The 23,856-nt window shown below is 39.5% G+C and overlaps 1 protein-coding gene across 4 annotated transcripts in view; it reads right to left on the bottom strand.

Moving 5' to 3' along the window:
- ntrk3b (neurotrophic tyrosine kinase, receptor, type 3b) overlaps positions 1–23,856 on the bottom strand; it is a 271,299-nt gene that overhangs the window by 29,111 nt on the left and 218,332 nt on the right. For all 4 annotated transcript variants that reach the window (XM_023953662.2, XM_023953663.2, XM_023953664.2 and 1 more), the window contains 2 exons: positions 17,030–17,218; positions 1,063–1,193 (listed from right to left, as the gene is read on the bottom strand). In XM_023953662.2, the coding sequence (XP_023809430.1) occupies positions 1,063–1,193; positions 17,030–17,218 (320 nt within the window). The remainder of the gene's footprint in view (positions 1–1,062; positions 1,194–17,029; positions 17,219–23,856) is intronic.

Raw genomic sequence — 23,856 nt, 5'->3', positions numbered from 1 at the left:
AAGAAAATTGACATAATATTCAAATATTTGTGTTTCGTTGCATGGCTCGGCGTGGGGAATCACATGAGGACGACTGATAAATACTGGTCCTGACGTAGGTTTTCTATCACGCGTATGACCCGGATATCGGGTCCAATATTTAGCCTAATATGCTTGATTACTTTATTGGACGGCGCTCCAGCAGTCCTGCAGTTAAACACAGAGCAGTGTGTGATTTGCTGCACCGTGATCTGATGAATAATGTGGACCTCATTAGTGGGACTCTGATCTGTTTCGGTGCAGCGTAATTAATAGACCAATCTACCCACTTATACCCGCTGCATGTAATCAGGAGATGTTTAAGGGCAAATAAAATATTTAAGAAACTGATCTGTTAAGTAGAAAAAAAAAATTACAATAAAAAGGCTAAACTAAATTGTATTCACCCCTTTTTCATCCTACCTTTCTGCAGAAGTTTATCAAAAAATTTAGACCACTTAATAGGAGAATGGTCTAGAATTAGGCAACAAGTTCCGATCTCATCCCTAAAATTCTACAATTCAACCTGGGACTGCTGGAAAGATTTCAATGGTCAAAATGTTGATACATTTTAAAATTCATTCAAAAAATGTTCAAAAATAATTAAAGCCTACTGTACGTGAAAAAAAAGTAAAAAGTACAGTGTGACTGTAAAAAAAAAGAGTTTCTAAGAATTTCTGCACAATCCTCAATTACCAAAAAGTAGGTAAACAACGCACTGGAGGAAATCCCAAAGGACTGATGGTATGTCCCACCACTGGGGTGAAAACCAATCAAAACAATTCAGGATAATCTTTCTGCGACACATCAGTCCTGCATCATCTCTGCAGGAAGGCATCTGACTGCGATGCAGCGACCAAACTGCTGTCATGGCATCTTAACTCGAGAGTTTACGAGTTTTCGCCTCACCTCTGTACAAATAAAAACTACTATTATTTTTACTCAAGTACTTGACAAGAAATAATCTGCATCACTGCACTGATTAGAAACCATAAAAGTCAATGTCCTGCTTCAATAAGCAGAACCACACGCCTGGAAACGCACCTTGACAGCCACCAGCATCTTGTCCTTGGTGGGGCTCAGGTTGTAGCACTCCGCCAAAAATACCTTTCCGAAGGCTCCTTCGCCCAGCTCCCTCTTCAGGATGATGTCCCTCCTCTTTATATGCTGCACAACTGAAACAAAAACAAGGGAAAGGAAGTGTTGATTTCTGGCAGGTGCAAATACTACGGTGGGAAATTCGAGTCAAATACAAAGAAAATATGAACAAGGAGAGCTTTTCTGCATTTAATAGAAACATCTCAGAATTTCTAAAACCACACAGCACAACACAGTTTTATGTTTCTATGTTGATTAGTGTCAATAGGATCTCCCACAAGTGTCAGAAGAAAACATTAACAGAATGCCTGATGGAATCCAAATGTTTCATTCAACTTTAAAGACGCTCAATAGAGAACATGACGAATGTTCGGGTTCAAGTGGTTGGAACTCTCTGGGGTGTAAACAAATGCTGCAGCAACGCTGGAACTGCCAAGCTGAACACGTCTTATCTGGATTTCTCAGTTTTACTGTCAGTACAGAGGCGTCGCAGCATGACGTCATGCCGTGACAACTGAACACCGAAAGGTGTCACCTAAAGAATGTTTGCATTTTATCAGATTGGATGAAAAAGGTCTTTTTGCTAACCCTGTGGCTTGCTCTGCTTTTAATTTATTTTAAAAGCATTCCCAGTGGTCTTTTAATGAAGAGTATGTCATTTTTAGGATAAATAAAAAAAAAAAAAAAAGAGTCATTTTCTAGGACATAGTTTTTGCAGAGCGGCAGGAGTTCCTTAAGGGCTTGTCACACAGTCATACGTAAATTCTGTACATTTTGCATGAAAATTGGTCATTTGTGAATATACGTGGAAAAGGTGAGAAAAGTTGTGCACTGTATTTATTATGAATGAACCACTGTAAAACCACGAAAGAAGTAAGAACAAATCACGCAAATAACATGTAAACCAACATAGAACATGAACTGTACGAGATTATTGCGCTGTTTATATCCAGTTTATTAGTGATTTGTGCATCAATTACTTTTAACATGATGTGTGCGCCGCATACGCGATGTAAAAGTTATACATTGATGGTACATGCATTAAATGTCTGTTAGATACACGTAGAACGGTCGTAAGTAGCAAAAAATTGTAGCGCTCATCTCGCAAAAATCACGCACAATTTAGATATGCATACGATTTACATAATTGTTTTTTATTGCATATTTACAGTTTAGTTAATTACGACTAAACCCTGTCGTTCTCAACAGACCAAAGCAAATTCGGCGAATTCACCTAAAGACCTGTTGGCTGAAACCCTTGACCGACATCAACGAATGAGTATCGCAAGAAACACTTATGAATTTTGAATATCACGCACGTATTACTACAGACCAAAATTTCATGCGTGGAAGATGCGAATAATGTACGTAGTGGCTGTGTAACACTGACTTCAGAAATTAACCTCCGAGCTGTGGGTGGGACTGTTGGCACGGAGTAAGCCTGGCCTCTTTTCCCATCATCACTTTACACTCTCCATCACTGGCTTACAGCTCCCTTACACTTCAATGCTAACATTACCGGTGCAACAAAAATGGCGAGCAACGTTGGAGTTTTGAGCCAGATTCCAGGAAAACAAAGACGCACATGGATCTATTTGTGTACAAGGGGATGCATTGGATCATAATTCCTTTTAGCACCTGCGTCACAGCTATGAGCTTTTTCAAACTGCATTGTTTGGTCTCCTCATTCACAATGCACTGAATAAAGTTATACTCTGAAATGCAATTTTAATGTTAATTTACTTTATATATGTCATTTATCATCAGAAAAGGCTAAAAGAACATGTCAAAAACACCATTTTCCTGGAAGTGGGTCTTTAAAGCACCTCTTCACAGGTGCAAAGCTGCAAAGTTGAGCTGCAGGTTTTGACCTTAGCTTGCTCCCATCTCAAACTGTCACTGCCTGCAGTATTTGTGCCCAGAGAATGAAGGCCTAATCTTCTATTGATTACGCCTTTAAAACTGGCAGCTCCACAAAATAGGAGCTTGACTAAGTGATAAAATGGCAGGAAAAAGGCAGAAAACAGCAAAGCAGAAAGCTCAGCTGGAAGGAGATGGGGAGGTGTGGGGAGCTTTAGAACACAACCGCTCTCTGTGCTCCGCTTTGAATAAAACATGACAGCTTGTAGGTTTACCATGAAAGCCATGGAGCCTTAATAGATCTGCACACATGGAGTGCACAGCTTCCACATTGCATTTAGATAAAAATCATCATGGTATAAGAGGCTGGACATCTACAGCGCGGTGCAACAACAAATTAGCGAGATGAAAAATGTTTTATTATGTGGATTTCTTTCTCTCTTTTTTCTTTTCCTTTTTTAACAACAGATGAATCCATTTCTTGATCTTTAAGAATTAATTCAACAGTACATAGAGTTTTCTTATAAAATGTAACATAAAAAAATGAAAAATAGAGGACTCCAAGGAGTTTGAGCTCAAACAACTGTACATTCATTCCTGTAATTAAAGAATTAAAGCCCACACGATGTAAATACACACACACACACACAAATATATATATATATATATATATTTATATATGTTTATACATGTTTATGTGTTGGGAGAAGAATGATACAACTGTCAAAGACTTATAAATGAAATGTTTTCTTGCTTCAAGGATTTCCACCTTAGAATGTGCGTGCTTTATAACTCAAAGGTGTATCTGCTGCAAGATTGAGCGCCGTGTTGGGTGATCTTCTGACACCCATTCACAGCATTATCAGTTATTACCCACCAGCCTCCACAGTAAGTAAGGCTTTTCTGGAAAGAGAAAAACATAGATACTTTGCCAGTGCTGTGTGGCGAATAAAACTTTTGACCCAGCATGACAGTTGTATGGTCTTCTAATGACAGTTTATGAGTCTTATTCTTTACAACATACCTTTGTTGCAATGAAACTTCGATATTTATATGTTATTAATGTTTTAATGGAACCACAATCCAGTCCTTCCCTGTGCCTGTCCCAAGCCTGGGTAAGAGCAGAGTGCTGTGTCAGGAAAGATATTCGATGTGAGACCAAAGCCAAATCAGAGATGCCTATCCCAGGAGGCGAATCGAGGCAAAGCCACATGAAGACATACAAGAACTTTGATTTTTTGTTTTTTTTATTGATTCTTTTTTTGGCACCCAAATGATTTCTCTGCAGTACTTTAGTTACCATGGTGGGTTTTTATAGGCTCAAGGCTCAAGGATTGGACAAAGAAAAATTAAGAAAAAACTATAGTCATGTGATTACTGTGCTGTGACGCCTTTTGTTTTGATTGATTAAAGACTTATGACAATGAAATCTGAATTTTCTGGTGCTTTTAACATGGTCTTGTAGCAATTTTCTGATGATGGAGGAAAAAAAATTGAAGAAAATGAAGATTAAAGCAGCATTTCTGAGCATTTCCTGATTCAAATTATTGTGAATCAGGAGCAGACGAAAATGTTACGCAAAATCTACAATAAGCAGGCCACAAGCTCTCTGCTCAGCTCCATTCTGATGCATCCACTTATAGACAAATAATACATCATTTTTTCCTCGTCTGAGCTAAACTGTACGGCTGGATAGCTCCAATATTGCCTTCCATTTTTGTTGCACAATAATATTAGCTTGGGGGTTTTGACTTTAAGCTAGCGCTAACAAAGGGATCATGGGAAATGAGGTCAAACGCTCTTCATGCCAACAGTCCCACCCACAAATCAGACAGTAACTTCTATAAGACTACTGGTGTTCTGCAGAAACTATGTCCCAAGACAACACAATTTTTATTATTATTTTGCCTAAAATCATCAATTTAAAGAAGACAGGGAAGACTTAACAATAGAGCAAAAAACATGATTACAGTGGGACTTCAGGAACTTGTCTGCATAAGGGACAGGAATGTTAGAAGACTAGAAGTCTTTTTTAAGCTATTCGTCAGTTTTATTTGGGTCTGATTGTTGCATAGTCTAACTAGCCTCTTTTTTTTAATTAACCATTTACATGGTTAAAATGACGGAAAGCTTATATAATTTTAGCATCTCATTCTCTGCAACTGTTGATATTCTTTAAAATTCCGTCATTTGAAATCCGTTGAGTTACATCATTTGCGTATTTAGTCAAAGAGTTACAGTAATTTAAAGGCGATTTCCTGTTGCCGGGGACAGCTCTGGTATTGACGGGTTCAAACCCTTCAGTGAGGAGTTTTTTTGGATTAACATGTCAAGCAGCTGCTAATACTATTCCTGTATATTAACAGTATATATCCAGTGCTGTAAATCTGTTCAGAACCTGAAGAACTAGCTTAACGAATGTATTAGCTGTTAAAGATGAATAAACATTCAACGTTCTTTGCTCAACCTGACTTTTTGGTGTCACTTCTGACCATCTGCTCCTGACCAAGTTGGAAGTGATTCATAGAAAATGTCACTTCCTTTTTTGGCATTTGTGTCCGGCGGGCCGCATCTATCATGTCTAAAATCAGTGTAAAACACAGAGAAACGTCCCAGTTTCACAGCAGATCAAACACCACAGTGTCTGCAGACATTGGCAGCCACTTTGCTGGGTGAAAATCCCACCAGAGACATCGACACATCACTGCTGTCACGACTCGCCGACTCAAAATCTACATTTCAAGAGTAAAGGAGGGGGGAAAAAAGTCAACCTGAGAACATTTTAATTCAGAACATGTTCTGACAGACGTGACGCTCCAAATATACCCCACACTTTCTGGGCCTTGCCTACAGACTCCACTTTCACCTGCTCATTTCTGTTCCTGCTGGTTTTAACAATCCCACCTTTGTTGATTCAATCATTTCTCCTCTCCTTTGGTCCAGATGATGGGAGGATCAGCACTGTCAAATGTTTCCCAACACAAATCCTTTCTGGATGAATCAGATAAAAAAAATAATCTGATTTTCTTTTGCCATTTATTAGAAGGTAGAGGATCAAATATGTCATTCAGTTCTCCTTTTTTTCCTGTTTCATCTGATTTATGTTTTTCTCATCTCTTATTCCTTCTCTCTATTCTTGGAAGTCAAACAGTGAGGGCTACTTTACATTTCAGTTAAATACAATTGCCTTTTACCAACAGTTGCGCCAACCGCTTCACACAGTTTTTTAACATTTCTGACACACAGACTTTTTGAAACATTCCTTGATGTTCAGTTTGTGGAGTTAAAGCTGAGCTTGCAAAAACACAGAATGAGGCGTCAGCTGCCAGGACAAAGGTTCAAAACTAAAGAAACTCTACAAATGTCTGTGTTTTCCAGGAAAAAATAAGAAGGAAAGTTCCTCAACTACCAAACCCAAAAAGCTAGTCAAAGCTTGAGTCTCTATACTGCCCTATTGGATGGATATGGGTTGTCATCGGGCAATGAATAATAGACTGCTCCATAAGCCCATAGAGCCAAAATGTTCATGCACATACATTTTTTTCTATGGGCAAACCTTGCACACTGGACAAAGAACCAGTTACTGCTGTTGATGTGCAGCTGACTGAAAAAAAAAGACAATCAAAGCTTGTTTGTGTGGACATGCGGGATGCCAGGATGACAGCTGGCTGGGGAGAGCGGGGATTGAACCACCAACCCCTCAGTTACTGGACGACCTGCTCTACCGCCTGAGCCACTTGCCGCCCAAACGGCAAAAGGGCACTGTACGACAAACGCGCCACAAGTGCATGTAACCTCCATTCTCCTTACAAATACTTCAAGATACACCTACCAACAATGGTACGTTCCATTTTTATCACGCCCCTTGAGGTGGTCATACTTCTGCGCTTCCTCTAAGAGCAGCCGCTCCTCTCTACAACCCTCCACAGGCTTAGACAACCCAAAACCAGAGGCATCTCCGCACGGGTACATGTGACCACGGCTCAAAGAATGTTTATGCATCCAGCTAAAACCTAATAAATATTTACACCAATTAAATATATTGGACTATTTTTTACCCTCGGCCACCAGAAAGACATATCTTCCACAATGGGTCTGAAGAGATCAAACGTTTTGTATAATAAATTTTTCTTCATAGGATGCACTTTCTGTTGATGTTTTTATTCAGGAAGACAAATGGGAATAAAAAGTTGAATCTCATTTGATGAGTTCATGGATTCACTTTTACATAAATGACCCAAAAAGCAAACGAATAAAAGCAAGTGTTTGAAATTTAAATTGAAGAACTGAAGAGATGCTTTTTAATTAGTCTCAGAAAACAAGATTTTTAAACATTAAAACAACAAAAAGATCTGTTTTTTAAAACATGTTTAGTTACTGGGCCTTTAAATGTATGAATGTTTTTCTAAGCGTTTGGTTGCAGGAGGGTCTTTTTTTTAATTTTGTTTAAATAGATATTTTGAAAGTCGTCTAACAAACCCGAGGCATCATTTTTTATCAGCAAAACTAATTATATTCATTTTTGAGAGGTTTAAATTGTTGGAGACATGCTGACCTCAAGCAAAGAACTAATGTTAGTAAATTAAAATATAACAGAAGAGTTTACACGTATCTTCTTTTGTAGTGAATACTAAATGGTGAAGAGATTTTCATTTTTCTATTGTATGCCAGTGGAATTGTTGAAGAAACGCTTCAGCTGCATTAAAGTCCAGTTTAGCTCTTTTGAACCAGATGCTCCCTTTTCCTGCAGACATAAAGTCCTCTGGACTGTTTGGCTCACACAAACCCACAACTGCATTGTTTCTTCCCACTGATGGGTTTGGAGACACTAATATGGAGCAGGCTATTGACAGGGGCACAGACAAGTTACTTTAACCTTCAGTTTCCTCTGCAGGCGGAGCAAGGCAGCAGGCGTGCACTCAGAGTGGCACTCTGAAAAGCCCTGAGATTAAATCTCTATCCCACAGCTCGGCATCATTCATTTGTCCTGGCTCACTTGAGGCCTGGATGCCAGTAAACATTGTCCCTGAAGGGAGAGACGGCACTGCTCTGAGATTTACTCGGGGAGTCGGGTCAGGATGCCGGGGGAGAGCAGATGTTTGGAGGGCTTTGTTCTCCGCCTGTCCGTTTGTGTGTGCGTGCATCTCACAACCGACACACAACTTTCCCCGGTGTTGTGGGGGGGAGGTGTTTGTCTCTCACTACCTGCCAACGGTGCGCATCCATGCATGAGTTAACTGCTCACAGGTTAGTGGGAGCACTTTTCTTCCTGTGGCGGGTCGATCAATGTTTGTCTCCTCACAGTCCCGCTGGGTAGAAAGACTGGAGACACACTGAGCCGCAGCTCCTAAACAGCACAAAGTTAAATTAAAAACTTATTAGACTCAGGTACCTTGAGGGCATTGATTAATATTTTTTTAGATTAATGCTGCAAAGCCATTCAAAAACAAATATGGCCTCGCCCCAAACAGCGGATTGTCTTTCTCCCATCCTTCATTTTACTTTCATGTTGGAAATCAAAAGGGAAATCATTTCACTGAAATAACCGTTATGTTCCAGTGGTTTAGCCGTTGACGGCACCACAGGATTTAAATAGTTAGGCGAGAGGCGCTCATCCAGAGTCGGATAACGTACAAAGAGCCCCTTGGCAATAAATTCATTGTAGCACAGAGGGAGTGCACATGCCTGCACTGTTGGGTAACTATACTGTACGACTTGAATGCCAGCGTTCACTGTTGACTCATTGAATATCTACTCCTGCCTGTTGTGGCTGGCTAACCTGTGTGTCTGCTGCTGCAGTGCAGCTTCTGAAAAAAAACACCTACGCCTGGAAAAAGTGCAGAATGTGTCAGTCATGAAATCATCCTGATGCTTTTGTTCAGTACGGACTAGAAAGGAGCTCAGGAAATCAGCCAGCTGCTCTCTTTACATCAGACCATGACTGATATTACTGGAGCTGGAATTTTATCTAATGCAGACTTTTTTTTTAAATTTCATGATGGTTTCATTTTAAAACATCAAATTTCTCCCTGTAACATTTTTTGTTTTTCTAAACAACTGTCTAAAAAGCATTAGGACCCCCTCTGATCATCTTCTGATCCATTGGAAGTGTTCCACATGCTCTTTATTAATGATTTTTCTGTTTTGAAGCAAAATCAAAAAACCTGCGTCTTTTTCTAGGAGATAGTTTCTGCAAAGCAGCAGGAGTTTAGTAGAAATTCGCCTTTAAGTTGTGGCCATGATCGTAGGAGTGGAGCAACTCCACCCATCTTTTCATCCCTGATGCTGAGAGCTCTCTGTTTACACACTATCCCGATAGGTTACAGCCCTTCCCACCCCCAACCCAACATTACTGGTGCAACCAAAATGGCGAGCAATATTGGAGCTATCCAGCCGTACCGTTTTTAAGCAGATACCAGCTCAGATGAGGAAAACAAAGATGTACATGGATCTAGTCCTCTACAACAGAATGGATGCATCTAAATGGGATGGAGCGGTGAGCTTTGTTTTGTATTTTCTAAGTAACTAAGTTATATTTCAAAAAGCATTTTTTCATCTGCTCCTGATTCACTGTGACTTGAATAAATACCTTCACATGCAATTTTAATCCTAGTTTTGTTTTTAAATGTCCTCCATAATTAGAAAATGCCACAAAAACCTGTTAAAAACACCCCAAACCATTTTTTTTTTTAAATCAGATTGGTTTTAATGAAATAAATGATGAAATAAATGATTCCTCCAACTCATTGCATCATTAGTGTCTTTTTCTGAAGGGAGTTCTGGTTGCATTTCTTAAATAATGCCTCAATCAAGCAAATATTAGGCTTCAGACACACTTAGATCCAATCAAGTTTCAAGTACTGGTCTCTATTTTCAGCCTCTTGTTAATATAGAGTGATATGTGCTTGAAAAAAACTTCATCTGACCAAAGAAATGAGCTACAAGGAGGAGGGAAAATTATGCGTCTGCAACCTGAAAAGTATTTCTTTTATGTTGTTTTATGATTCTGTTTTTGCTGCAAAGTACTCTAATAAACACGTGTTTTTCTCAAGTCTGAATAAATGCAGTTAGTTTGTTTTCAGCAAGTTGTTTAAGGAAGTGGAGCAACATTGAACAGGTTCAATCAGATGTGCCAATAAAAAGGGGTCTTTTACACCGAAGGGGGTCAAAATAAAGCTGTTGACCCACAAAGCAATGCAAAAGTTCAGATGACTGTTGTTTAAAAGAATAAAGCTAAGCAGAAAGACCAATTTTTCTGATAACAAACCATTTTCTTCATTTATTTGATGTTTATGTTGCTTCCACCACAGCCTTAAAAAATGAATACCTCTTAGGATTTCCCACAGGATGCAGAATCAGAGAGAATTTGGGTAATGAACTACACAAATGATAATTTGTAACTTAGAATGATCTGTTTGTTGTTTGTAAGCTTGTAATTGCAAACAAAGTTTGAGTTCTTGCCATAGATTGTTTAGTATTTGCAAAACACCAAAGTTTGAGTGTAAAATCATAGATCGGCTGTAAAAGTATTTAGTATTTAATTCCTCTGCAATAAATTTATGACTCTTTTGCTAAATTTTCCCAGCCATTCATTGCCTTGTACTCATTTGTCTTCTCCATATTATTCCATTCAATTCAATTTTATTTATATAGCCCAAATTCACAACAACAGTCGTCTCAATGGGTTTCGTAGCGGTAATTATATATTATATTTATGACTCAACAAACCTCACAGTTTCTTAAAGCTCTTCCAGGTTTGGAACTCATTGCCATTATCTGTATCTCAGAAATATCATTTCAGCTTTTCTCCTTTAAATCTACACTCAAAACTTTCGTGTTTAAACAAAACTTCACCATATAGTCACACTTTCACTGTTGAATCTTATAACATGCCTTTTCTGTTCTGCATGGCCTTAGAATGTTTTCCTAAAGAAAGTGTGGCCGTTTTCTTTGGCAGTTTGCTGCTTTAGAGTGGTTCTCCTCGCAGTTCTGGCGTTCTAGGGCTTTCATCTGCAGCGCTTGTTTGTGGCTCACACCAGCTTGGGGGGAGCTTTCACTGGTAAACCCCTTCCTCCACTTTAGGAGTCACTCCTCTTCCTGTGTATTGTTGAATTGTTGAAAGCAAGACTTTTTTCAGATTGATTCTAGGCTGTATATGTCTGACTTGAGCTATTTTCTTTTCTTTACCATTAGGTGATAGGATCACAGTGGGATGTAGTGAAAGAAAATGTAAGGGAGATGCTGGACAAAATGGCAAAACACTGACTAGATTATTTAAAGTGAAAATCCTCAATGGCCGTCTGGAGGAGGATCGGGGAAAAGTCTTGGAGATTTTGTGTTGTTATTTTGATGATAAGAACACAAGACAGTCACAAGTATCAAACAAGGGGGGTTATTAGTTTAAAACAAACATGTAAACATTTGGGCATAAATAATTCTCATGAAAGGAACAAATAAATAAATGAAAAAATGAAAAATGAAATGACAATATTACAAAAAAACTTAGATTTGACCAAATATTTCTAATTTTTAAGTCCTTTTGTCAAACATGAAGTACAGAAAATGTATTCAGTAGCATTAAAGCTAAAACATTAAGTGCATTTATGCACTAAGTGCTTTAGACTCGGAACTCAGGGGAGTTACTTTAAGTCTTGATTAGCTATATTTGACATCTTAGAGAATGTGCGGAATATAATCCATTCTAAGCTGATAGTCCCTGTAGAAACACTCCAAAGGTTGTTTCTAAAATAATATAAAAGTGCTTTTTGTGAGTGTCTTCCTTTTCTCAGTTGAGAGAACATTCAAGGCTTCAGAAATGTGTGTGGAGTAGAAAACCAACACTAAAAGGTTGTGCAGACCTGCAAACATAATCCTCTTCGTCTTAAAGGTTCAAAATGAAGCAGTGATGTTGTACATCCTATCATTTCTGTACCTGTAACAAACAGGAATGCCTCTCGGATTTTTTGTGTGCAGGTTTTACTGAGTGTGAATGCACTTAAAGTAAATGTGGTTTTAAAGTCCCGCTTGGATCATCTTTTTTATCTATTGCAAAAGCGTTTCCCCTTGGTCTTTTAATAGTGATTGGGCCGTTTTTAGACCCAAAAACTGTGTTGTTTTCTGGGACATTGCTTCTGCAGACCAGCAGGAGTACATTAGAAATTCACCTCCGAGTTGTGGGCGGTACCATTGACTGTACCAAGCGCCCATAGAAAATGACCAGTTTCCAGTTCCAATGAAACAACGTAAATTCAGTGATTTTGCAATAAGGCCTACGCCAAGCGAAGATTGGTTCAACTCGGTCTGAGTCTACATTTCTATGGCAACCACTCTCTCCAATCAGAAGTGAACTTATAAAAAGACCACACCCCTTCCACTGTAAGTGAGCTCACCTACTTTAACTGACGTATCTAATTGGTCAAAAATATTATGAAAAAATAGTATTATCAAGAGCATGTTAAAAGAATGTATCAAAGCAAGAATGGATATTCTGACATATAGAATGACTGCGTAGAAGCTGTTTGTTTCTCTACAGAATTCTATGGGATTTTGGCTTCTTGGGTCCAGTGGGCACTTCCTGTATATAGCGGGAGAGGGGTCACTCAGTCCAGCTCTCCTATTCAGTCACTGGGCAGGACTGTTGGCATGGAGTAAGCCTGCCCCCATTTCCTATCATCCCTTTGTATATACTCTCCTCCACTTACTTTCAGATCTTCACACCCCAAGCCTACATTACCTGTTCAACAGAAACGGTGAGCAATATTGGAACTATCCAGCTGTAGAGTGTTAAGCCAGATACAGACTAAAACGAAGATGAACGTGGATCTAGTCGTCTACAACAGAGCGGAGCAGGAAGCTTGTGGCCCACTATTGTAAGTCTTAAGCTGCGTTCACACTGAATGCGATTTGCACGGCAGAAGCAACAAGTTTAAGTGCTAAGTTGATTTACAGACATAATTTGAGGTCCTGCTGTGCGATTTATGCTTCCCGGTGTGTCCAGAGTAAAAATATCTGAACTTTGGAGAAGACAACGCGTCACGTCAACCAATCAGTGAGTCAGCTTTGGGCATTTGACGTCTTTAGCGATGTGATCACCAGGTGGAGTCCAAATCCAATACAGGGAGAATCTGATTCTTCTTCTTCTGAACTTTATGCTTTTTTTCTTATTTGCATCAAGAAAATAATAAAAGATCCTCTAATTTTAGTCATATTTTCATTGTTTGCCTCCCCGGAATAATGCAGGACAGCAAGTCATCAACCTGGGTCACAGAGTGACGGAAACAGCCGTCATTCAGACGCAGCTACTGCAGCAGAAGTGAACCTCACCGTACTGGGAGAGTCTCTGAATGATCTGATGAACCCAGACATCAGGACATGATTACCCATGCTTTGGCAGAGCTCATTAAAATAAAAAAAACCTGATCTCTCAACATCATCCATGTCTTCCATGTACTGTTAATGAAATATACACAGATACCGCTCCATGTAGCCATAAGGTTAAAAGCATTTGACTGTTGCTCCCCCAACGATTCAAAGCCAAGAACATGTTAAAAACAGCAAAAACACTATTCATCAGTGTGGTTCTTTAAAGCTAATCCAAGGTGCTCGTGTTCTGTTCTGAGACAAACTTTCAGAGTAAGAAACTAAAGCAGGTAGTTTGAATTCACAGCCGACTCGCCTGCCGAGCTGTTCAGTTTCTTCAGACTGTAATTTATGGAATCATAGCCTAGCAAAAATGATAACCACTTTTCAATCAATCTGCTCGGCATCTCCATTCATTTGCAGGGCTTTCAAGCTGCCAAATTAGTTCCTCCTTTTCTCTGCTGGAAACTTTTCAATCTTCAAAAACATCACCTTGAGCATAATTATGTCTCCGTTACAGAAGAGGCAGAGCGGACAGTGAGGGGGAGGTTTGTCCGAGCCGAACCTGCAACGATATTCCTAATAACATGGATGTGATGAAACTCAAACGTCAAAGCGCTTGCATGCTTTCGGCTGGTGGAATGTGACGAGTCTGTAATTAAAACAGCTAAGTAATAAAACAAAGCCACGTCTTGGGAGACGAGGAATCTGAATAGATAGGAATCTTCCATGAGGCTTAGGAATTGTCATTTGCTTCCTTTCCTTTTCTTTCTCTCTAATGTGGCAAAATTTCCCCCTCGATCGACTCTTTTCAGCTTCCTTTGTGAAAAACAAAACGAATTTCCCAGGCAGCTTAACTCGTCTGTTTGCTGCAGCTAAAGTCGAGGCCTGCGGGACAGAAACCGATTGCACGTCGCTGCTTTGTGCTTGCAAAGTGGCAACAGAAAAACAGTCATGTGAAAGCCTAAGTCAGCCTCTGGAGTCTGTTCACAGCTGCCTGTGCTCAGGTTAGCGGTTCAGGAAGAGGGCAGCTAACATGGCTGGTATTCGTTTTGAACTTTTATTTTCTCCTGGACAATATGAGAAACTGAGTGATTTCAGGAGTCTAACAATCCTGATGTATGTTTTCTTGCACTGATTCTCCTTAATTCTGGCCTGCAGCAGTCCTGGACTGTAGGACCAGATTGTTTTTGCAATTCTTCTTTTCTTCGGATAGTTTGAGCTTAATTTCACCTCTGCCAAATACTCGAAAACTCGCCAAAATTTGCACACACCTAGTACAGTGTATAAATGTATTTTGGGCAAAGTAAACAACTGCCACCCCAAGAAAACGGATGATGTCACAGCGGGAGAAACCATCAGAAATAAACGGGGCAATAATCTCGTATGGACCTCATAATTAAAAGAAAAATCTAAATCTACCAACATAACAAAACACACGTGTTGGGTATTGCCAAAGGAAGTTTTGAAATTATTATGATTATTATGGGATGGCCACAGGACCTCTGGCTTGGCGGCCACTTTGTGGCAGAGTGGGAAATCAGGTGATTTTTGCACAATATTGGAAAATAATACTTTTGTTCCAGCAATCTTTACAGAATTTTACACAAACACAACTAGATAAAGTCTAAAACTACAACCAAAGTTTCATTAACCTTTGACCTCGAGGAAAGGACGCCATCTTGAATTTTCCAAAAATTGCTTTTAGTACTAGCTACAACTCCTGGAACCTCATTGGGAAGCTACTTGGGATAAAATTTTGGATGTGGAAGTGGTAGATTTTAAATGGCGAGCTGGAAAAAGAATATTGTAAAACTTTAATTCATGCATCTTTGACTTAAAATGAGCAAAATTATATGACAAGATTTGAACATATTAGGAATGTGGATGTTCCTCCGTTGCCAAGCAAATTCAAAAAAATACTTTTGATGATTCTTCTAAAAATGACATAGGCCTGTTTGTCACCCCCAGGCAACCAAAATATAAAATGGTTGCTATGGAGATAAAACCAATAGGAAAGCCGGCGGTGTGTCTTCTTAATGAATTTGTCAAGTCTGATTAAGGTGAGGGGGGCAAAGAGGGAGGCGTGTATAGCAGCCCATGAGGGCGGGTCAAAGGGGGCAGCGAGGGTGGGTAGTGCATAAAATGCTGTTCGCTGTTTTAATTATTATTACTATTACTGCAGGTGACCTTAATGTCACAGGGTTGATCGGGACTGACCTTCACCTTAGCGACCTCCTGATGGGCGGAGATTAAAAAGACGTGTTTAAATTTATGTATGAGTGCTGCTGCCAGAATTATAGTGTGTATGTGTGTGTGTGTGTGTGTGACGGACATCCTGGCAGCATGCTTTTTCCCTGGGTAAGAAGCTTTCAAGTAGATGAATGAATACATTAGTGGTCAAGCATCAGTACAGAAGCTATAGCGTATCTGTGAGAGTGCTGCACAACAAATCATGCTGAGCAAAGCAGGCGGAGCAAAGGGCATCTAAAGGACCCCTGACAGGTCAAAGCATGGAGAGAGAGGGGTAATGTAAGGTGAGCACACAGTTGGTCAGCATCCGCGTGCATGCATAGAATCTGATTCCCTGTTGTCCAAGTACACAGTTGCAACACCAACGCACACGTTCCTTTCCTGCATGCTTGTCCTGAGGGGAAAGACATTCATATTCAGCCAACGATCGGCAAAGGCAGAGGCTGTTTAGATCCATTTTGTTTCCGAGCCAATGGCGGAAAGCAGCGGCCATTACAACGACGAATTCTGGGTCCTTTTCCGACAGTTTTCTATTCTTCACGCGCATTGAGTAAATCAAAAACAAAACAGGCCCTCTGTGCACAGAGGGGAAGAACATTCGGTGCACAGTCAGACTTTCAGTTTCAGGTGTGCAGAAATTTGACTAAAGTTTCATTTGTTCTCTCTGTCATTCATTAGTTTGCAATCAGATCTTCCATGCAAGGCGAGAAAAGATATAAATCAGTCACTGACTGGACATTAAAAATTCATGCAATTCATAATACATAAGAACCGTCATTTATTTATCACCTCTAAATGGGATTTTCTGTGTTCTCATTGGCTCCAGCTCAAACACCGCCTTCTTTTAGCTGACCAGCAGCCATTTTGAGATTGAGCCAGATATGAACTGGAGGGGTGCACAAAGAAGGAGGGAGCCGTTTTCCTAAATGTTTGCAGTCTGATTTGCATCATTTAGATGGAAGCTGCAGGTAGCTGCTGACACAGTTGTTCTATGAAGTTTGGGTTGGTGTAATTGTGAGTAATTAGGCCTTAAAGTGATCTTGTCATTCCTCAACCTGGAACATGAGCCCCAGGGGAGGCTGGGAGATTTTGGTGGGGAGAAGGTTACGGGTTTACAAACACAAGTTGTTGCTCATCTGACAGGCTGATTCTGTCTTGGCAGATCTTGGACTCAGCTGCAGAGGTAGCAGATGGTAAGAGCATATGATGAGAACTGTTCTGTCACCCAAACTAACATACAAATGTTATGTTTTAATCCACCAACTCAGGTCTGCTGTGTGCTTGTAAGCAAACTGAAATGGGCTTCAGGAAGTGAAGACAGAACTGACAACAGTGGGAGGTCAGGTTGCGGTCAAACGAAGCACTAAACATGGAACCTCTCCGGTTAAGAAATCCTGACTTAACTTTACTTTTAAAGAGCCGTGTGTAGATTCGGACTTACGAGTGGTTGGTTTGTTGCAGTTGTGTCCATGTCTGAAGTACTGAGGGTTCTCCACCACAGGGATGCGAGTCATCCCTATGACAACCGCATCAGGACCTGCATCCAGTGTACAAGGTGTTATAATCCCATGGTTGACATGGTGAAGAGGACTGGCAGAGTCTTCCTCTCCACTGATTACAGCTACTGGACCTGGACAAAAAAACAAAAGAAAGAGATCAGATGCTTACTGTAGGGATCAAACTCTTCATTGTAGAAAGCTGCTTTCTTCCAAATGTCTGGGTTATGGATACTAGGAGCTAAAGCTTTTTCTTTTTTTTTTTTTTTAATTACAGTTGTTAATTCCTAAAACGCCAAAACAGTGAAAGTGAAAATGAGCTCAAACTAAAAATAAAATCTTGAGAATGCTAACCAAAGGTAATGAAGAAAAATCAACTACAAGTTGAAAGATTATGGAGAAAAAAGTAGAACAGTACTCAGTGATAATTTGATCATTTCTGTTGTAAAAGACAAGAAAATATTAGAAAATGTCAATTGGTCCTGAACAACACTGAAAAAGAGAATCAAATACCAGACGGGGTTTTCAAATACCACATAAAAAAAAATGTAACAATGTAAAAAAAAAAGAGAGAAACACTTCAGTGTTCCCCTTTGTTTTGTTATTTTTGTTTTTAAATGTCCACGAGATTCTCATTCAGAGAACACAGTTGGTAAAAGGGGATTATGAAAAAAAAAAGGGGGGAGGGGGGTATTTTCATTTGCAAACTTTTCTTTTTTTTTACCCTCAAAGCATTTTGTTCCATTTGACGGAGTTGCTGCCTCACAGATGTGCGCATTTGGACTTTTGCACAAAAAAACTGAGCAATAAAGCTTCTTTAGTCGTCTGAATTAATTGGTTAGGGAAAATTTCATCAGATCAGCTGTCGAGCTGCGTTTTCTTTTTTTACTGGCTGGGTGAAACTTGACAGCTGACAATCAGCTGTCATGAACGTCAACAGTGAACGAGTTTCGCTTTTGTCTTGTCTGTGTAAACAGCAGCAGACCTGTCAGGACCCTTCAACAGGTTTTGTTTAAAAGCATTTTCATGGGTGACAGAGACCCCTCAGATTGACTGTTCAGGCACCAAACCAACTTTCTCTAATAGTGTCATGTAAAAGTTTAAAAGGATGAAACTATTTACAATACTTTTTTTTTAAAATAATAATAATATTTATTTTACAAAAGCTCTAATAACGCAAATGCAACAATCCAAACATTTGCCATTAGTTTTTTTTTTTTTGTGTGTGTGTGATTTAAATAGCTGTTTTTTTTTCTTTTGACAAAGGGAGCTTGTTTGGGAACATCTAAACAAAATACAAAATCATTTTAAACCAAGAGTACTCCAACACTTTTTCTTCTTTTTCCTTAAAGTCTACTGGGATGCCATCACTCATAGTTACACCTATGTGGACTGAGTGCAGAGGAGCACAACATTGTCAAATGAAGGGCACAGAATGAGGGATGGAACAGAAGAGTGGAGGCTTATGAGAGGTGAGATCAAATGACTCTGCCTTGGTTGATCTATGATCCAGGTGTCATTTGGGCGTGGCCATGGTCACTCGCTATTTTGACAGTAGGGACAAACAGTTCACAGCCTAACAGCTGTCGCCCTTGAGAGCTTGAATGAGGCAAGAGTATATTTATGGCAAAATATGGAACTGACCAATCAAAAGGACGTGTGAGTTTTAAAGTTGAGCACAAAAAAATGTAAATGTTGCATTTGACATGGATTAAATGGATGTTCAAACTGTCAAGCCTAAAGATTTTAACACTGATCTGTGAGGGGAGGATGTGTACAAATAAACATTAGAATTGACAGATTTTTAAGTTTAAATAATGGCAGACGAGGTGTCCATTATCAGAAGGACAACACAGAAGCCTGAACCATTCGACGGAGTACATTTCTGTTATACCATGTTCCAGGGTAAGTACTCGATTCTGATTGGCTGCTGGGTCCATCCATCCATCCATCTTCCTCCGCTTATCCGGGACCGGGTCGCGGGGGCAGCAGACTGAGCAGAGATGCCCAGACTTCCCTCACCCCAGCCACTTCCTCCAGCTCCTCTGGGGGGACCCCGAGGCGTTCCCAGGCCAGCCGAGAGACGCAGTCTCTCCAGCGTGTCCTGGGTCTTCCCCGGGGCCTCCGCCCAGTGGGACATGCCCGGAACACCTCTCCAGGGAGGCGTCCAGGGGGCATCCGGACTAGATGCCCGAGCCACCTCAGCTGGCTCCTTTCGATGTGGAGGAGAAGCGGTTCTACTCCGAGCTCCCCGCGGGTGACCGAGCTTCTCACCCTATCTCTAAGGGAGCGCCCAGCCACCCTACGGAGGAAGCTCATTTCAGCCGCTTGTATTCATAACCCCCTTATGATAAGAAAGAACAAGGACATCATGGAAACTGGCTGCTGGGTGTGGATTAAAAAGTGATGTTCACTAATGTGATTTATAGTTTAAGATGAAACCCAATGCAATGGCAACAGTGAAACATGCAACAAAAAACTTAATTTATAATTGAAAAAGTCATTGAAAAAAGAAAAATGCAGGGAAGATTGTTCAGGAGGAAGATCAGAAATCCAGAAAAGGATTTGATTCATATCATAATTTTTTATCGCTGATCTGATTTATAGGCGATATTCGTTCATTTTGATCCGATTCGCTGACCAAAATTCAATCCAGGACATCTTTAGGAAAAACCTCAACAAGCGTGACTCACACGTTTTCCAGATTCCTTGTATTTTTTCCAAGATAATCACGTGTAAGTTAAATAAGTATACAAACAAACAAGTAAACAATAACAAATCCATTCACGTTTTATAGTTTTCTAAAGTTCAGCCCACTGTTGTTTTTCCACATCCAAATAATCCAAATGGAACATTTTTAGAACATTGACTTTGCTAAATTCAAAGTGTTTTCACACATTGGACTGAATGATGGACTGATCAGTTTTGGCTGACATCACGTTTTTTGTCTGCTACGATATACTCGGCTGTTTTTACGTTATAGTAAATAAACTGTTCTCCAAACCAAAAATGATTATCAGTTAAACCACCCCATGTGGCATCTTTGTTTGACCTTTCGCAATTCAAATGTCCAGAACATCAGGGGCATTAATTGTCTTCAAGTCATTATAAATGTTTAGGAGTAGAGCCAATGCTAAACTGTGACTTTGGGACCTGGTTTAATGCCCATATTTCTCATTTCTGGAAGATTTCTAATTGGAAAAAAAAAAGAATTACAACTGTCCTACTTTAAGATGTCTAAAGAAATTAGCCTGTGAGAGAGCAGTCACTCCAGTCATGCAGGGATCTCTTTATAGTAAGATAAAAGCAAGGAAAAAAGGCATAGCTCAAAGCTTTGACTTTACAGCTTATGGATGAGCACAAAAAGAGCTGGTCTCACTGAATTTATGGTGTTGCACAACATCTGCTTGTCTGTACCAGCCATCTTCTCCTTTCTTTAATCAAAATTCCCAGAAAGGCTCTGGAAGGCGATGATTTACTTTCAGCAAGTGTGATCCAGCATGCTGCTCTATCACTGCGGTGTCAAAAACTAGTCACAGTTCTGACTGCCACAATCCTCAGGAGGAACCAAGGAGGGAGGGAGGATACGAGAAATATAAAGTCAGCAACAGCTGATTTGTTGAATCTGTTTACCCAGCATCTTACGTCTTTTGCTCACCTTGACAACACTGTAAATAGCAATCAAGACCCAGTCATATCAAATTAGAGCTCCTTGGATGCACGTGGGGGTGTTGAGGTGGTGTGGAAGGAGGTGACACGTGTGATCAAGCATTTATTTGCAAGGCGGCGGAGTTTTCATAGCCGAGTGCTCTTTCTTAAAGATGTTTGCAGAAGAGTTCAGATCTAGTCAGGGTTACGACCCAATACACATGCAGATTCATATCTTTGTAGGAAAAACCTGCTTTGAAATGATATAAAAAGAGGTTGGGATTGAGCTCCTGTGCTGACATGTCCTTCTTTGTTCTTGGAGTGATTAAAAGAAGCAAATGGGGAACCAGATTTGTTGGCTTGAGAACACCTTTTGGTGTTTCGGTTACCCGAGAAATTAAAAAGTTTAGCAGCATCAGAGAGGAGCCCCAGCATTTGAGAGATTTCTTGGACAAAATGAATTTTAGAGCCGGACAATTCAGAGAGGTTGGTCTGAGACAGCAAAGTTGTGCTATGTCTCATTAAGGTGGACTGCAAGAAGAAACAACTGTTTATCTATTTTGTGTCTCAGCTTCTCTGAAAAAATAAAAAAAAAGGGCTCAATTCAATTCCAGGTCACTGTGCTTATTCTGTGTCTATGCCTCACAATGCTGTATAAATTTGTGCTTTTTCTGCTTCACAAATTAACCTTTGTGCTATCCTAGGCACTTTAACGTTGGGAGTTGGGTCATCTAGACCCACTAGACAGTGCTCTGAACCTTTTTTCTTCAATGATTTGTGATCTTCACTGGTGTCCATGGATTACATGAAATCTTTCCACCTTTATCCACCTTTGTCATGGTAGGGAGAACACATCAAAGTAAGGGTGGGGTCATCTAAGATAGCACAAGGGTTAAACAATCTATGAATGAGGGGGAAAAAAACTCTGCAAAAGTTGATTAAAACTTTGTTTTGTTGGATTGTTTATTTATTGCAAAAATGCTTCTTGTTGGCAAATACTATTTTGTTGGAAATTCCTCGTCATTTTTCCTTTTGAACGATGACACATTCGTAAGAAAACTCAAATTTAGCTAAACCTTTTCTTCCACTGTTAAACAGTCTATATTTCATATTATATAGTATACATTCACTGCTATTGACTTTTGTTTTGAGTACGGTGGCCCTGAAGTGCAAACCATTCAACAAATCACTCGATACAAAAACATTTTTAAGATCACAGCAACAATTTAAAAAGCGTATTACATTTTAGAAAACAAAACAAAATTTCAGAAACCAAAACATAAAAAAGAAAAAAGAAAAAAAGATTTCAGAAAACAAAATTAATTTCCAGAAAAAAAAGAAATATTACAAAATGAAAACATTTCAGAAAAAAAATTAATTTCCAGAAAACAAAATGAAATAAAAAAAATGAAAACATTTCAGAAAAACAAAATGAAATATTAAAAAATGAAAAACATTTCAGAAAAAAAATGAAATATTAAAAAATGAAAAACATTTCAGAACACAGAATGAATTTCCAGAAACAAAACGAAATCTTCAAAAATGAAAAACATTTCCAAACCGGAAGAAGCAGGTACTATGGGACAACGCTGATTGGATGATGATGTTTGTCGATCATTTGAACTGAAAAGTATTTTAAATGAAGCGACGACGGATTTTATCGTCCAAACAACAATGTACCATGATAATTCCCGTATTTCCCATTTACATATTAAATCAAAAATGCAGCAAACAGATAATGAAGGTTTAAATTATTTTTTTAATATTTCGTCTGAAGCAGAACGGTCACCCGGAAGTAGTTTGTGTGGATGACGTCCGTTCTGCAGGTAAACAAAGAAAGGGACGGTAAAACGTTAACATAAACTTTAATCTTTGAATATTTAGTGGATGTGATGACAGAACGCACGCAGAAATATCAACACCAACCAGGTTTACAAATGTTTCGAAATGTCGTGAGAGGATTCTGTCTAAAGCAGCAGCTGCGAAGAAACGGGTGTTAAAGACGGCGCACATCAGGAAATGCAGTCCCGCCATCCACAGATAAGGTATGGAGGCACATTTGTTTGATCTAATAAATGTAGCGTTAAACGTGATTTCTAGGTGGGTGTTTACAGACAGATCCAAGATCCTTCAGTCATACGTTAATGACAGGTTACCTCATCAGCTGGAGAGGGGGGGGGGGGGGGGTCACGTGGGCAGGATTCTCAGACAGGTGTACCAGCAGCATAAATCAGCAAAACTGTCAGGTAAACTGCAGCAGTTTGTGTCTCAGAATAACATTTATGAATGCTTCTTATTCACACTATTAAGATCTGTGACTTTAGATTGTGTCAGTGCACAGAAACATGACAGTAAATGACTGGATGTGCACATCATCAGACACGTCCAGGTGTGTAACTAAAGGTGGCAAAGTCTGTAGTGTAAAATAAATCTTTAAAAAAAACGTTTTAGTCTTTCAGGCAGAGGAGGAATACCAAATTGTTTTAGAATGTATTTTTTATAAGACTGAAATAATGTATTTTATTCTGAGTTTGGTGTTTTGACCCCTCCCTAATGAATTTCTGGTTTAACCCATTTTCTCCTCATTTTGATGAACTCAACTTTTTCCTGAATGAAAGATGAACGGCAGCCGATGTTTTTCTGTCAGGGATTTTTAATTTATTAATTTATCTCCGTCAGGGATTTCAAGAGCTGGAGCTGGAGTCCAATGCAGAGGAAGCTGCAAGCATGTACAACTGGGGTCCCTTACCTGTGCATCTTCCTCTGGATGTGATGCTGAGCAGCAATGTGGACAAAACTTCCCTGACATGACTCTTTTTGATATAGTTGTTAAGCACAAACAGACTTTTCCCAGATGCATTTTTTCCTCTAATAAATGTGACTGACAGGTACGCTGAGTAAATGCTGAATGTAAACGTAACATTTGATTGACTGCATGAAGAAGCCCATAAAGTAAAATCCACAACTGTTTCTTTGTTTCTGTTACTGAATAACGTATTCATGTTAAGTTTTCAATAAATATACTGCATTGCTATGAAACAAATTTGTTTATTTTCATATCCATTATTACAATCCTCACGTCAGCATTCAGTTTTTTCATTGACACAGAAACATTTCTAAACAA

The sequence above is a fragment of the Oryzias latipes genome, chromosome 3 (assembly GCF_053564925.1).
Source record: "Oryzias latipes strain Hd-rR chromosome 3, Olatipes_Hd-rR_3.1".
Classification (NCBI taxonomy): Eukaryota; Metazoa; Chordata; class Actinopteri; order Beloniformes; family Adrianichthyidae; genus Oryzias; species Oryzias latipes.
Note: the sequence above shows the minus strand (reverse complement) of the source record. Positions and strands in the feature narration are given on the sequence as shown.